The following is a 16,861-nucleotide window of genomic DNA, read 5'->3' on the forward strand; positions in this document are numbered from 1 at the left end:
AAGTTCTACCTTCAGTTAATGCAGTAGTTTTGGCCGTAGAAGAGATCAAAGAATTAGAGAGCATGATAACCAATACAAAAGTGCAACCGTCAGTTCATGCAGTAGCTTTAGATCCTGTAGTGAAAGATGAACTACCGAGAGACGAAATGTCGCATAATATGAGATTCAAATTACCACCATTTGCTGGAAAGTCCTCTTGGTCCATATACCTTAGACAATTCGAAGCTATTGCGACCGCCAATCATTGGAACGAACAAGAAAAGGCTGTTTCCTTGACTGCTGCTTTGCGAGGTGATGCTGCAGATATATTAAGATCAATTCCTAAGGGTCAAGAAAAATGTTACCAGACCTTGTTCACTCGTCTAGAAAAACGCTATGGAGATGCCCATCTACAACAAGTATACAAAGCACAACTGAGAAGTAGAAGTCAACGAGCAAGTGAGAATCTGCAAGAATTTGAAGCAGATGTGGCTAGTGTGGTGCGGTTGGCTTATCCGGAGGTGCCAGACAGCGTTTTAGAAGAAATTGCGGTAGATACCTTCGTCAATGGGCTGAAAGATAGTGAACTACAGAAAGCTTTACGACTAGCAAGACCGAAAGTTTTAGATGAAGCACTTGCTATTGCATTGGAACACGAAACGGCTAGTCAAACTTCACGAAGCCATAGAGTAAGAACCATTGAAGAAAGTGACGAACACAACGATGAACGTCTGGAGGAAATGATATGGAGAGTATTAAGTAATCAGATGCCAAAGAGACGCGACCCTAGATGTTTGAATTGTGGAGACGTAGGCCACATTCGTCGTAATTGTAAGATCGTACAGCCGTCGGAAAACTAGAGCGGGTCGACACCAAGGGGCAACTGCCGACCTCGAGAACTAGAGCCCCCATAGTAACTGTCAACCTTACGTCCTCCAGTGGAATCCACAACTTATACATCGAAGGTCGTATCAGTAATAGATGTAGATCATTTTTGGTGGATACAGGTGCAACGAGAACTATCGCACGTCCAGATGTAGTACGAGACCATAATAAATTATCACCTGCAACAGTAAAGCTTAGAAGAGCGACTGGTGAGCTAATTAATACATATGGCGAGGCTAATATGTCAGTATCCATTGGCCAGACCACAGTTGAACATCAAGTATTAATTGCCGAGATCTCCGACGAATTCATATTGGGGATGGACGTACTAAGAAAAGTGGGGGCAATATTGGATGTTCAAAATGGAATTCTCAGGATCAATGGTGAAGAGTTGCCCTTTCACGACGACAAAGAAGATGTCATCCGCTTACTAACTACATGCGACGTAACCATACCCGGTAATAGTGAGAAAATTCTGATGACCATGCTTGATGGACACTGCCGAGAGGGAAGCTTAAGGATGGTCGAAGATGTGGAAAATGTCGAGTTCCTAACGGCGAAAACTTTGGTAAGAGTTCGAGACGTCATCCCTGTAAGAGTTATGAATTTAAGGGAAACTGCTGTCAAGTTAAGTAGAGGAGCTTTGATCGGGCAGTGTGTTCCCGTGGCTTCAATTTGCTCTGTGAATACCAATGAAAAATCATCGAAGGCGAAGTATCCAAAGGAGCTTGTTGAGATGATCATTGAAAGATGCCAAGATCTTGATCATGAACGAACGGAAAAAGTGACGTCTATGCTGATAGAGTATCAAGATGTTTTTGCTATTGACAAGAAGGATAAGGGCAAAACAAGCATAGTAACGCATAAAATAAATACCGGAGACGCTCAGCCAATCAGACAACGGCCTAGACGACTTCCATTTGCGAAAAGAGATGAAGCCGAAGAGATTATCAAGGATATGGACAAACAAGGGGTAACTGAACCATCGAACAGTCCATGAACATCACCAGTAGTTCTGGTAAAGAAGAAAGATGGTTCAACACGTTTTTGTATCGACTACCGCCAGCTCAATGCGGTAACAAAAAAAGATAGTTATCCTTTGCCCAGAATAGACGATACATTGGATACTCTCTCCGGTTCTCGTTGGTTTTCCACACTTGATTTAAAAAGTGGATATTGGCAAGTAGACATGGAGCCAGCCGATCGGGAGAAAACCGCATTTTCGATAGGATCAGGGCTTTGGCAGTTTACGGCTATGCCGTTTGGTTTACGTAATGCCCCTGCCACATTTGAAAGATTAATGGAGGCAGTTTTAAGAGGTCTAACATGGAAAACATGCCTGGTTTACTTGGATGATGTAATTGTGGTTGGAAGGTCCTTTGATGAACATGCCAAGAATCTTGTTTGCGCCATCCCGTATAAAAAGGTAGAAATGTGTGTGTGCGCAGCGAGCTGCTACTTGATTGATTGCAGAAATCATTATTATCGACCTGTGTAGGGATCTGCATGGTAGCGTCGCGCGCAGGCGCGATATGGGAATGTAGACCTTAATATCCATTAGAGAATTGTATGTACTTGTAACCGCTAAAAATGTAACCAAGTTTGTGCTTAAAATAAATTGTGTTTGCATCCGGATTTTGGTAATAATACACCCTACCAGTGCACCCATCCTTCCGTCGACGAAGTTGTTCAAGGGAACCATCCATTTGACAGTCCACTGCCTCACCATTTGGTCATTCGAAGCCGTATCTTTTGAACGCATCGCCGGCAAGCTTTCGCCATTGTGGAATTCACGTTTGTAAATAGGTGAGTACTTGTCTCAGCTAATGTTATTAAATGATCCGAGTGTTTTATTACCATATCCATAATATCCTTTGCTTGTTGATATCCACTGTAACCGTATTTAATACCCAACCAACCTTTTTTCCAATTTATTTATTTTATTCCCGCCATTTTAATACCAGATTTTGTCCTAGTTCATTCCACCAAAAATTTATTACAGCAATTTTAATATTCCAACAACAATTTTGATAAATGCATAGAAATTCTTGTTTAAGCTCGAGTTGATTCCACCAAAAATTCCTATTTTAATAATTTAATTTTTAATGAAAGTTTCGTAGTATTGCAGTATTATTTTTTGATTTATTTGCAATTATGGCTGAAGCAGAACAAAGTAATGTTAATTTATCCGAATTAAATAATAAAAGAGGTTCTGCCAGAAGGTTTTTCACTATTTTAAGTAATACCATTGAGAAAGATCCACAGAATGTGCATATAATTTTAAATTCAATTAAAAATGCCGAACGAGCTTTAAATTCATTTTTTCTGGCAATTGAGAGTAATTATGTTGAAGAATTTGATAAGGAATACGCTCCTTACTTTGAAAGTCATGCCGAACTAGACAATAAAATTCTTAAAATTAAAGATGGGTATTCTTCATCCTCCCGCGAGCCGGGGTATACGGGTTCCGGAATTGGATTGCCAGTTCTATCCTTGCCTAAATTTTCGGGAAAAATAACCGAGTGGGCTTCCTTTAAATCCAGATTTGACACACTAGTAGATTGTCGTGGTAGTTTGTCCGAGATTGACAAGTTGCAATATTTGCTATCCTCCCTTTCCGATGTCGCGCTAGACGTAGTTCGTGGTTTAGACGTTACTCCTGGTAGTTACAAGATTGCGATGCAGTCTTTGATTGAACGTTTTGACAATGCCAGGGTCACAGTGTACGGTCACGTAAAGGCAATATGTCATATCCCACCTATCCAAAAGGAGTCATATGACGCCATCAGATATGTGTTAGATACTTTAGTTCAAAGCCATAGATCTCTTAAAAATTTAAAGCGCCCAGTAGAGCATTGTGATGATTTTATTATCCAAATTATCCATGAAAAATTTCCTCGTTCAATGCAGAATGAATGGGACGCCACCTTGAAGGGTAATGAGTTTCCTACCTTTGAACAGTTGAGATCCTTTTTAGTGAAAAAATGTCAGCTCCTTGAGACTACTCCAACCCACACTCGTGACAATAGTACTAAAAATTGCAAGTCTTTAGCATGTATAAATTCCGATCCTCCCAGTGGGAAAATTAAATGTGCCGTATGCATGTCTCCTCATTTCACGCGTTTATGTCCTGATTTGTTGAAATTAAATCCAAAAGAAAGAGTTGCTTTAATTATAAGCAAGCGTGTTTGCCTAAATTGTTTTAATGCAGGACATTTTAGTAAAAACTGCAGAAAGTCAAAATGTACTATATGCAGTGGTCGACATAACACGGTACTGCACGTAGACAGAACTCCGCCGGTTAATTCGAACACGGTTAATTCCAATACGGCCAATAATGATGTGAATAGTACTACACCAACCCCCGTAAGTAATGTTTTATCCAGTCTTGGTGTACCAAATCAAAACATACTCCTCACCACTTGCATAGTCGGGCTAAGGGACCACACCAGTCAAATTCACGCTGCGCGCGGTCTCTTGGATTCCGGTTCACAGGTAAACGTGGTCACTTCCAGATTAGCAAATCGCTTAAACTTATGTCGCCATCCTGCGAAGCTGTCCATACAGGGTGTTGGAGGTAAAGCTGTTACTGCTGCTCAAATCATCAGCGTTGAAGTCTCATCCTTTTCTGAAAATTTCTCTTCCTCCTTGAATTGTTATATATTAGATCACATCACAGATTGTATTCCTGCTAAACCAGTGGATCGCAGTGTATTTAATATTCCCGCTGAAATAAGGCTAGCAGATCCTCAATATAATTTATCCAATGAAATTGACTTATTGATAGGTGCTCAGTTATTTTGGAGATGTCTCAAACAAGATAGACTCGTTATCGACCCAAATTTATTACTTCAAAACAGTGTTTTTGGCTGGTTAACTAATGGTGCTGTGTACACTGAAATTTCCCAATCCCATTCTAAGTGTCACTAAATTTATCTCAAGTAGAGAAATCCATATCCAGATTTTGGGAAATAGAACATTTCGTTAACGCAAGCCCTATCTTAGCCGTTGAAGACAAGATTGCTGAAAGTCATTTTTCCTCACATACTCATCGCGATGATTCCGGTCGGTTTGTAGTTGCGCTGCCCTTTGTCGAATCCCCCGAAAGGTTAGGAGATTCTCTTACTGGTTGTAAGAAGAGATTTCTGAATCTCGAAAACAAATAAGAGCGTAATCCGAGTCTTAAGTTGCACTATGACGAATTTATCCTGGAATATTTAAAACTTGGTCACATGTCCCTTTTATATGACATTTCGTGTGCGAGTGATTCTGGTTATTATATTCCACATCATGCTGTCTTGAAAGACGGTATTGAATCCAAAATCAGAGTTGTTTTTGATGCTTCGTTTAAAACCTCCAATGGTGTCAGTTTAAACGACATATTGTTGAAAGGTCCTGTAATCCAAGATAATCTATTTGTATTATTTTACGTTTTCGTTGCTACAAGTGGGCTGTGACCGTAGACATTCGCAAAATGTATCGACAATTTTTAATAAGAGAAGGCGACCGAGTTTTCCAAAATATTTTATATCGATTTAATACTGACCAACCAATCTCAGTATATCGATTGAATACCGTAACTTATGGTACCAAGCCCGCTTCATTTCTTGCCACAAGGTGCTTAAAGGTCCTGGGTGAATCTGTTCTTCATTCTGACGCTGATCTAGCTAGATTAGTCTGTAATGATTTCTATATGGATGATGCTTTAACCGGCTCTGATTCCGAAGAGGAATTAATCTCTTTGTGTAACCGTTTGGTAAGTTTATTCTCCACAGCTGGTTTAGAATTGAGTAAATGGTGTACCAATTCCACCAAATTTGGTGAAGCCATACCCTCCAGCGATCTAGCTACCGAAAAAATGTTGGATGCGTCGGAAAATGAATTACCGAAAGTCTTGGGGGTATATTGGTCGAATCGTGGTGATCATCTAAAATACCATTGTGACATAAATTCCAGATCTGCTCGTACAAAGCGATGCATGTTGGCCGAAATATCCCGACTGTTTGACCCTCTTGGGTTAATCGGCCCAGTCATTGTTCGTGCCAAGTTATTCATGCAGAAACTTTGGAAATCTAATTACTCATGGGATGAGGTATTGCCTGAAGATTTATTATCCGAATGGTCAGATCTAAGTCTAGATTGGTCTTCAGTAAGTGAAATCACGATCCCTCGATGCATATCTTGTTGCTCCAGTACCTATGATTTAAGGGGGTACTGTGACGCCAGTGAAAAGGCCTACGGTTGCTGCATTTATCTTGTTTCCTGTATCGCTGACGACGTCACTCATAGCCTTGCCTTGCCATATGCGGCAAATCGCGCGTAGCCCCACTTAAAACTATCTCCGTTCCCCGGTTAGAGCTCTGCGCGGCAGTACTGCTAGCTGACCTCATGAATGTAGTCTCTAACGCCTTACCCTTAAAAATATCGAGAAAACGTTATTTTTCCGACTCATCAGTCACACTTTCTTGGATTCGCTCTTGTCCAAGTCGTTGGAAAACTTTCGTTGCTCATAGAGTAAGCCATATTATTGATTTATCCAACCCAGATGATTGGTTTTTTGTTCCCGGTTCTACTCGGAACGTATTAAGAAACTGTATCTCCTGTATCCGTTTTCGTCCTCGTTTCACATATCCTATAATGGGACAATTGCCGCTTGAACGTGTCAGTCTCACCAAACCCTTTACTAATATTGGTATCGACTTCTTTGGTCCCTTTAATGTAAAGGATTATCCTAAATCTAAGCGAATTTATAAAGTTTATGGCTGTGTCTTCGTTTGCTTAAGTACGAAGGCTGTACACTGTGAAGTGGTGGACAGTTTGTCCTCGGACTCGTTTTTAGCGGCCCTCGGAAGGTTTTCCTCTCGACGTGGGTTGCCCTCGTGTATATTCACTGATAATGCGACTAATTTTGTAGGTGCTCGCCGCATTTTGAATGAAGCCTACCGATTCCTATTAGATAATTTAACGCTTTTAAGGTCGGAAGTATCACGACTTCGTATAGACTGGCAGTTCATTCCTCCCCGAGCCCCCCATTTCGGCGGAATTTGGGGAGCCGCCGTAAAGGGCTTTAAAAATATTCTTAACAGAAAAACTGGTACTGCAACATGAATTGCTGCAACATGAATTGTGGTCAACCTGGAGCCAACATTACCTGACTCAGCTACAAGTTCGTCCTAAATGGCGAACATCCAAAGGCCAACCTGTGGCCGTCGATGATTTAGTCTTGATCCATGAAGACAACGTACCGTCCCGATTATGGCATCTAGGCCGTATTAAAGCTGTCCATCCTGGAAGGGACGGCATAATTCGTGCTGCCACCGTCAAGGACTCCAGTGGCACCTTATTCAAAAGACCTGTGGTGAAGTTAAGTGTTTTGCCTCTTGGCGATAATAAGGTGTAAAGTGTTTCCAAGTGAGTCGCTTATAAAGGACTAATACTTACAAGCGTCTCTGAATGTACTTTTAATGATAATTTAATGTTAATTTTGATTTTTATTCAGGGGTATAAATCCAATTTAATTTTTTCTAATTTTTGGCTAATGTGACAATTTTGCTGTATAATGCCCAAGTTTTTTGTATTTTATTGATATGCGCACATTGTTAGTTACGATTTGTCTAGTTTTATTTTTTCTGAAAAATGTACGACATATCAACGTGGGGGCCATGTTTGCGCCATCCCGTATAAAAAGGTAGAAATGTGTGTGTACGCAGCGAGCTGCTACTTGATTGATTGCAGAAATCATTATTATCGACCTGTGTAGGGATCTGCATGGTAGCGTCGCGCGCAGCCGTGATATGGGAATGTAGACCTTAATATCCATTAGAGAATTGTATGTACTTGTAACCGCTAAAAATGTAACCAAGTTTGTGCTTAAAATAAATTGTATTTGCATCCGGATTTTGGTAATAATACACCCTACCAGTGCACCCATCCTTCCGTCGACGAAGTTGTTCAAGGGAACCATCCATTTGACAGTCCACTGCCTCACCAAATCTAATATAAGTCTTTCAACGATTGAGGGCAGCGAACTTGAAGTTAAGTCCGAAGAAATGTCACATGTTTCGACGAGAAGTTAAGTACTTGGGACATATTGTATCGAGTAATGGTGTAACAGCTGATCCCGAAAAGATTGAAGCAATTAAAGATTGGCCAGTACCAAAAGATAAACATGAAATTAGAAGTTTGCTTGGCCTATGTACATATTACCGACGATTTGTCAAAGGATTTGCCAATATCTCCAAGCCTCTACAAAGTTGACGGAGGAGGGCAAAGAATATACATGGAGTGAAGAGTGCCAAAAAGCTTTCGAACAACTACAAATGGCTCTGATCAGTGCACCGATATTAAGCTACCCGGGACAGGCAGGAAAATTTGTTTTGGATACCGATGCTAGCAACAGTGCCATAGGAGCTGTTCTCTCCCAAATCCAGGATGGACAGGAAAAAGTCATCGCTTATTTCAGCAAAGTCCTGTCGAAACCAGAAAGAAACTATTGCGTTACCAGAAGAGAACTGCTGGGTGTAGTGAAGGCTTGCGAACATTTCCATAAATACTTGTATGGCAGAAAGTTCGTTCTTCGAACAGATCACGCTGCTCTAAAATGGCTCATACAATTCCGTAATCCAGAGGGCCAGATGGCAAGATGGTTAGAACGATTACAAGAATATGATTACGAGGTAGAACACAGGGCCGGAAGAGTTCATTCAAATGCTGATGCCCTTTCGAGACGACCATGCAGTGCAAATTGTAATCACTGTGCCAAATTAGAGGAACGATTTTGCCCCGTGAGACGAACCACCGTAATTAATGAGCAATGGCAGCCCCAACAGTTACAAGACGCCCAGGAGGATGATCCATGGATAAAAAGAGTATTGGATTGGATGCGGCAAGGTGAGAGACCTAGTTGGCAGAACATTAGTGCATGTAGTCCAGAAGTCAAGGCCTACTGGAGCCAATGGAATTGCCTGGTACTAAAAGATAATCTTCTGTACAGAACCTTTGAGAACGATGATGGTACAGAATCAAAGCTTCAGTTGATTGTACCTAAAAGTAAAGTGTCAGAAGTATTGCGTCAGTTGCATGACGGTACATCAGGTGGACACTTTGGTATTACGAAGACTCTGCAAAAGGTTCGAGAACGGTTCTATTGGGTGAACTGTAAAGATGATGTAAGAAGATGGTGCCGGAAATGTGAACTGTGTGCATCCGGTAATGGTCCAGTTGGTAAAAAGAGAGCACCCATGAGACAGTACAATGTTGGCAGTCCTATGGAAAGAGTAGCAATCGACATTGCAGGTCCATTTCCAGAAACCGATGCTGGAAATAAATACATCCTGGTAGCCATGGATTATTTTACGAAATGGACCGAGGCCTATGCATTACCGAATCAAGAAGCTGCTACCGTTTCCGAGGTACTTGTTAGAGAATTCTTCAGCCGATTTGGTGTTCCCTTGGAGATCCACTCCGACCAAGGGCGAAACTTTGAGTCAGCTCTTTTCCAAAACGTTTGTAAATTGATTGGTGCCAATAAGACCAGAACAACACCCCTGCATCCTCAATCAGATGGAATGGTCGAGAGGATGAACCGAACGATGGGTAAACACTTGTCCAAAGTTGTATCTGAACATCAGCGAGATTGGGACCAACACATTCATTTATTACTGATGGCCTACCGCTCGGCCGTGAATGAAACTACAGGTCAAACACCAACCTTTCTGATGTTGGGTCGTGAAGTTCGTTTGCCCTGTGACCTAGAGTTTGGCTGCAGACCTTCCGGGGAAGATGTTGCAGGCGAAGAATACGTCGACCGCCTGAAATTACGAATGAACAACATTCATGAACTTGCCCGACAACACATCCAGATAGCCAGTGACAGAATGAAAGATCAATATGATTCTCGATGCAAGAATGAAAGCTTCGAAGTAGGTGATCTTGTCTGGCTGTATAATCCACAACGTCGTCGAGGCTTGTGTCCTAAATTGCAAAGACAATGGGAAGGTCCGTATGAAGTTAAGAAGAAAATAAATGACGTAATATACAGAATTAAGAAGTTGCCAAACGGTAAACTAAAAGTTATTCACATAAATCGTCTTGCACCATATGCTGGCTCAAATGAAACAGAAGAAGCCCGAGTCCTCCAACAGGAAATGAAAGATGCCGCACAGCCAAATTTTAAGGAATTTATGTCAAATTACGCAGAGAGAAAGAGTGCTAGATTCGGCGTGACCACAGAAGTTCAGCAAGATCTGTTTGGTGTTCCAGAAAACGTCTCTCTAGCCCACTGTGTTGCCCAAGACCTCGAGATGACTAAAGGAATCTCGTCCGTATTCAATAGAAAGTTCGGCCGCCTGGAGAGTTAAGAAATCAGCAGCCTAAAATTGGAAGAGTACTGCGATTGGAAGATGGTCCTCGATCTTTGCTGTATATGGTGACCAGGAAGTCTTATACGGACACGCCAAGCTACGAGAACATATGGCGTGCTCTAACTAATTTGAAGAAAATCGTGTGTAATTATGACATCAAAGATTTGGCTTTACCAAAAATAGGTCATGCAGTAGAAAATCTGGATTGGAAGATTGTGAGAAGCATGCTTGAAGTGATTTTCAGAGAAACTGGCGTACGAATTACTGTGTGTTGCATGAACCCGAAGATGTCATATCCTTCAAAGACAGTAGACTGTTACTTCTTTTCTAGGGGTGTATGCAGAGCTGGAGAATCCTGTAGATTCCGCCATCCTGGGCCACCTAGAGTTGCTGATCGGGACGCTCAGATCTTAAGAGGGGAGCAGTGTAACAAAATAATTAATGACCGACCCTCGTATAACAGATCCCATCTCCACATACACATTCCACGTGGATCTTTCTAGATAAGACGCGATGTAGCGGGACGGAAGACGAGAAATTCTCCGAATGTCTGGGCGATAACTAGAGATGAGCGTCGACGTTCCAGAAATATCGGCTAGGTATATAAGGCATAATTTTTGTAAATAGAGTTAGTGTATAATATAAATTCGTCTGTACAGTTATATAAATAAAGTCGTATATAAATACGAACCGAGAGTATTATTTTAACAGTAATAACCGAAATCACGCTACAGTATCAACATTTCGTCCACGGTTACGAAACGGCACAAAAACCCGCCCTTATTGCGATTGAACAACGCCAAACATTCCTGCGAAATTATCACACGGTTGCGATTGTGAGCAACTCATCTTGCAGAAAGTTTTCTCATGCCCAAATAACCATTCAAAATTGAAAACAATGAGCAGGCTTGGTTATGGCCTCCAGAATCGCTCTCACTTTCAATCTCCGATCGGTTAAAACCATATTTTTGAATATATGAATTTTTCAATTGTTTCGGATGTAGAGACCTCAACTGGGCGTCCAGAATGTTCGGCGTCTTTCGTGCTTGTATGGCTACATAGAAATTACATAGAAAATACATAGAGTTCCCATAATATTTGTCAAGGATAGCCTTGGTTTGAGTAATGGTTTTTTTCCGCAAAAAAATGATACTCAATGAACACATGAAATTCAGTTTTTTCCATATTCTTCTCAAAACGAGCGTTATTCTGTTATCAACGGCTGACAAACACAAACTAAATGACGCAGCTTCTTCAAATTTGGACCAGAGTGAAGTGAGAGTTGCCTGTTGACAGGCACTAGTAAAAAAAACTTAATGGTCCAGCTACATCAATTCTGTGGTGCTAAGGCAAAACCCGATATGTCAAAAAAACGTGATTTTGCAGCAGATGAGTTTAAAAGTTCGCGGTGTTGTTGTAATAGTTTACATATCGGAAACTAATTTAATCATCTACTGTTTACATGGATGCGTTTAGCCATATAGGGTTTTGTCATCATATTCTTCATCGCTCAATGTACATATTAGCATTAAAAACGAAAAATCGATCATTTTTGCCATATCGGGTTTTGCCTTAGTATGTACCACAGAATTTATTACCGATATCGATTAAAATATAGCTCCTAAATGTAAAAAAAATCAAATAAAATAAAATTATAACTATAGGACTAAACAAAAACAAATACGTTTTCTCAAACATCTTGTGGTATTCACAGGACCCTTAATACATTAAAATCCATAGATTTCTTAATGCCTAGGGTTGATGGCTGGTGATACCACACCTCATTTTTAAAATAGGAGAAGTAATTCAAATTTACCGCGCTGTAATGCTTGTTTTTAATTGGTCCAACCGCAGACAATAGGCCTGGATCCCACGTACCAAAAAAAGTGTATTAATAGCAAGCTGAAAATTTGTTAATAGCTTAACGGTGTCTAGTCGGACAAACTTTGATGTATGGGAACACTGGAACATGGGAAGTTTTAATTGTGGAAGTTTATGATTGTGCAAATTAGCACGTTGTTTTTAAGTTTTATTCAATAGCAAACTTTATATAATATATGAAAAAATGTTTGTCCGAAAAATATGTTGGGCATTTTTGAGAAATAAGTCCGAGACGTAGAACATGTTAAATGACAGCAATTATGTTGGTGATAAATAGCAGTCTAATTTTTGCATGAGAGTTTAATGAAAGGATAACAAATCAATTGGAAGTTCTGTCCGACAAAATACATGGGACGTTTTCGTAGTCTGACGTTCAAAACCTGTAACCTGTTCCACAATTAAAACTTCACCTGTTCCAGTGTTTCTGTATACCAAAGTTTGTCCGACTAGACACCGTTAAGTTATTAACAAATTTTCAGCTTGCGGATTGCTTGCTTTATTAATATTTTTTTTTGGTACGCGAAATCCATACGCGGGATGTACAAGTTTACACCACTAAATTATGAAAATTTGACACTATTGACATTTCAAATTCATAGGCTAATTAAGTTATATCCGCGATTTTTTGTGTTTTCTGCGTTATTCCTTAAATTTTTATATTTTTAGTCTGAATTTATATAAAAAACTGTTGTTTTTAGAACTCTTAGCGACGTATTAGTGTTATCAGATCAATAAGTTGTCCGATACCTACTAACTGATTACTGGATTACCTTCGAAGGCCGACATGGTCAACCAAAAAAGAAGATGAATGTGGTGATGAAGGTGAATGTTTTGAGTTTACTCCTCCTAGTTTAAAAACAGGGTATAGTTTAAGTTTAAAAAGAAAACGTTCTACAAAGTTTCAAAAGGAAGGAAAATTTTGAAGTTATTACCATATTAAACTCTCTAAATGTAACAAATTAAGTCTTATAGTGATTCGTAGGTTCTATTGTATTACTTTTACTAAATAGGATTTTAATACTTACTTAATGAGATCACCTTCAGGTTGACTATTTTTAACTGGCATATTTGATAAGGCAACTAAGTTCTTAGGTACAGTAAGGCTTATTTCAAATGTGGCTTTATGGGCAGGCTCGTCCCAACATGGGAAACAACGACGAGCATCTGTCGATTCGAATTGGGTTACTGCTGCGTATGTTTCCTCTCCTTTTTGGTTTACATATTTACTTCTAAAAATACATATCAAAAATATAAATAAGAGTTTTGTGTTGTATAATATGTGATTTTGTGTTAAGAATGATTATTTTAAATTAGCAATTAACTATTTTGATTGGGAAATAAGCCACAATTTAATTGAAAAAATAATTTTATCAACGTTTCGACGCCCAAATCGGATGTCGTTGTCAAAATACCGATTTGGGCGTCGAAATGTTAATAAAATTATTTTTTTAATTAAATTGTGGCTTATTTCCCAATCAAAATAGTTAATTATAAAAATGCCACAAGGAAATAGCTTCAGAACAACTTTAAATTAGCAGACAAAAGCTATATATGCCAGCGACACGCACCCCCAAAATGACCAGGTACAGTATAACAGAATTAACTGAAACCGTCAAGGTCACTTGCACCGCATAAACGAACGTCTGTCGTCTCTTCTCCTCGCGGTTGTAGATAAATCGGTTTTGCTGTACTTACCACAGTGAGGTGAATGGCTAATTTTGGTCATAATTTATGTTTTTGATGGTGCTGAAAATGAGGTTTATTTTGAATTTAATTTTGCGTTTAACTCACTCCAACTATTATTGTCCATTTTAATATTTTTTATGAAATTTTTTTAGCATATATTTCTCACCTTTGTGAAGACTATGAGACCTGTTATAATATTTTAGTCTTATTCTTATAAAATTTATAATTTTTTTAAAATAAAAGGCGCAGATTCGAGAATTGCAAAGTTAAATTGCGAAAGTTGTGACAAAATTTTACATTTAGCTTTTGAATCACGTTGATGTTAAAACAGAGTCCAAAGAAGTTTTCAATCAAAATATCTTATAGAAAAAAATTATGCAAGTTTTAATTTTAAGAAAAACGATTAATAAGCGATTTTGACAACGTTATTAAAAGTTGCACCATTTCTTTTTCTATAAAACATTTTGTTCTAAAACTTTCCAAAAAACTTTTTTGTACCATATGTTTTAACATACACGTAATTAAAAAGCTAAATTTCAAATTTCGTCACTCAACTTTTGCGGATAAACTTTGCATTTCAGGAATCTGCACCTTTTACTTTAAAAAATTCATAACTTTTATTAGAATAAGAAAAAGCTTGAAACAGTTGTCTTCAGAAAGGTGAGAAATATATACTATAAAAATTTCAGAAAAAAATATTAAAATGAAACAGAACGGAATGGAGTTGTAGCGAGTTAAAGACATAAACACGTGATTTCAATTTTTTTTATTTTTAGGGTAAAATTGCGATTTTGACAATGTTTTTCCACATAAAATTCAAAATAAACCTCATTTCGATTTTTAGAACCATCAAAAACACAAAGTACGACCAAAATTAGCCAGTCACCACACCGTGGTCATTATTAATAGTGGTCCGTCGCCCGTCTAATAGGAATTCTTCTATAAATACGTAGCATAATAGATAGATCGAGTGAATTTGGAGGATTCATCTTCATCATTCTCTAGAATTATACGTAGTAAATATGACAGTATATAGCGATTTATCAATTAGTCTGTGTTTGGTAGTTTGCCAAATCGAATGTCCTGTAAAAAAAGTCAGTCTAAGTTCAGCTTAACATTAAAACTAAAGGACATCGCACACATCTTATGGAAAATATAATGTCACTCAAATTCTATAAAATTTATACGAATAGATTCGTTTTAAATTAACGGTCAAATATTATCATTGCGCCAACTCCATATTTTCAATAATAAGAGCAGAAATTGATATAAATAAATCTGAAATCAAATGGATACGTACATAAGTTAGAGAGAGAAAAAATATTTTATAATACCCAAATTGTCGGTACTCCATAAATCAGCGGATTAGTTTCACTAATCCGCTTAGGCCCAGCGGGGTTTAAGCTCTTTTGAATAGCACCCAGAGCAATAGTGATTGTAACTGACAGTTTTACTGACTCCAAAAATGTGTGATTTCGATAAACTTTAATTGCAATTTGCGACGTAATTAATCATAATTAAGAGTTGGCGCAATGATAAGATTTGACCGTTAATTTAAAACGAATCTATTCGTATACATTTTATTGAATTTGAGTGACATTATATTTTCCATAAGATGTGTGCGATGTCCTTTAATGAAAAATTCGTCTTGGTAAAAGGTATATTAATTTAAAAAGCTCCTAAAAGGGCTACAAATATAAAAACAAAACGTTTTCGCTCTGTAACAAGAGCATCATCAGTGTTACAAGAACATGCTGAGCCACCCAAAAATATTAAACCTTTTAAAAATATACTAAATGTCTTATAAAAGTGTATACATACCTAATTAAATCCAAAGGATGGATATAATTTCTCTAGGAAATAGCTAGGTAATAATGATCTAATTAATTATTACCTAGCAGCTCACGTACCACGTGTGGGAGTCATATGTTGCCCTAAGGCCATATCCATAGGAATTATATCCATCCTTTGGATTTAATTATGTATACACTTTTATAAGACATTTAATCTATTTTTAAAAGGTTTTAACTTTAGTATTTTTGGGTGGCACAGCATGTTCTTGTCACACAGCTAGGTAATAATGACCTAATTAATTATTACCTAGCAGCTCACGTACCACGTGTGGGAGTCATATGTTTCCCTAAGACCATATCCATAGGAATTATATTCATCCTTTGAATTTAAATATGTATATACTTTTATAAGACATTTAGTCTGTTTTTAAAAGGTTTTAACCATATTATTTTTGGGTGGCTCAGTATGTTCTTGTAACACTGATATATTTGTAGCCCTTTTAGGGGCTTTTTAAATTAATATACCTTTTACCAAGCCAACAATTTTTTATTAAATTTTACTTGTAATTAATGGTATACAGCTCGTTATAGGAAATTCTTCCTTGTGGATATTAACATTAAAACGCCGAATAAAACCATAGAAACGCCAAGAAAACTGCAAATACAGCAATAAAGAAAACGGCAATAAAGAACGTATAGATACCAGATTTACGCAGGGAATAGTTTTTTTTATTTATTTAAAAGTCCTTTGCAATCTATTGAGTGTCAAAAATAAACAAAAGTATTGACATTGACTAAGGACAAGATGGATTTTACGCACTGGTAAAATCAAAGTACAATTTTTATAAAGTTGTATAGGAACATGTTATAACTACTATGTACCTAATTAGAGTTTTTTAACTACATGGTATATAGCCAAGTCCCGGGAACTCTCCCGTTTTAGTACTAACTAATTAGTTCACAAGTTTACTCTAAATGGCAAGTCCAGCGGCTTGAACTTCTATAACCTACGCTGTTCTTGGAAATTGTCAAGGAGGTTAAGTGCAAACTGGTTTTCATTGGTTTTTTAATGACTCCCTGTACCATATACATTTTAAGGTCTTGATGAATAATTCTGTTGTTGATGTACTAAGGTGCATTAGTGATGGTTCTGAGGGTTTTTGATTGGAAGCGTTGGATGATTTCGATGTTGGAGTGATTGGCTGTTCCCCATAGCTCCAATCCATAATATGTCCAAATTGGCGTAAGTATTGCCTTATAGAGCAACAATTTGTT

General features: G+C 38.2%; 1 protein-coding gene across 1 annotated transcript in view; it reads right to left on the reverse strand.

Moving 5' to 3' along the window:
• LOC126885884 (puromycin-sensitive aminopeptidase) overlaps positions 1 to 16,861 on the reverse strand; it is a 191,242-nt gene that overhangs the window by 96,544 nt on the left and 77,837 nt on the right. Inside the window, exon 3 of the mRNA XM_050652678.1 lies at positions 13,133 to 13,336. Within this exon, the coding sequence (XP_050508635.1) occupies positions 13,133 to 13,336 (204 nt within the window). The remainder of the gene's footprint in view (positions 1 to 13,132; positions 13,337 to 16,861) is intronic.

Source organism: Diabrotica virgifera, chromosome 6 (genome assembly GCF_917563875.1).
Source record: "Diabrotica virgifera virgifera chromosome 6, PGI_DIABVI_V3a".
NCBI lineage: Eukaryota > Metazoa > Arthropoda > Insecta > Coleoptera > Chrysomelidae > Diabrotica > Diabrotica virgifera.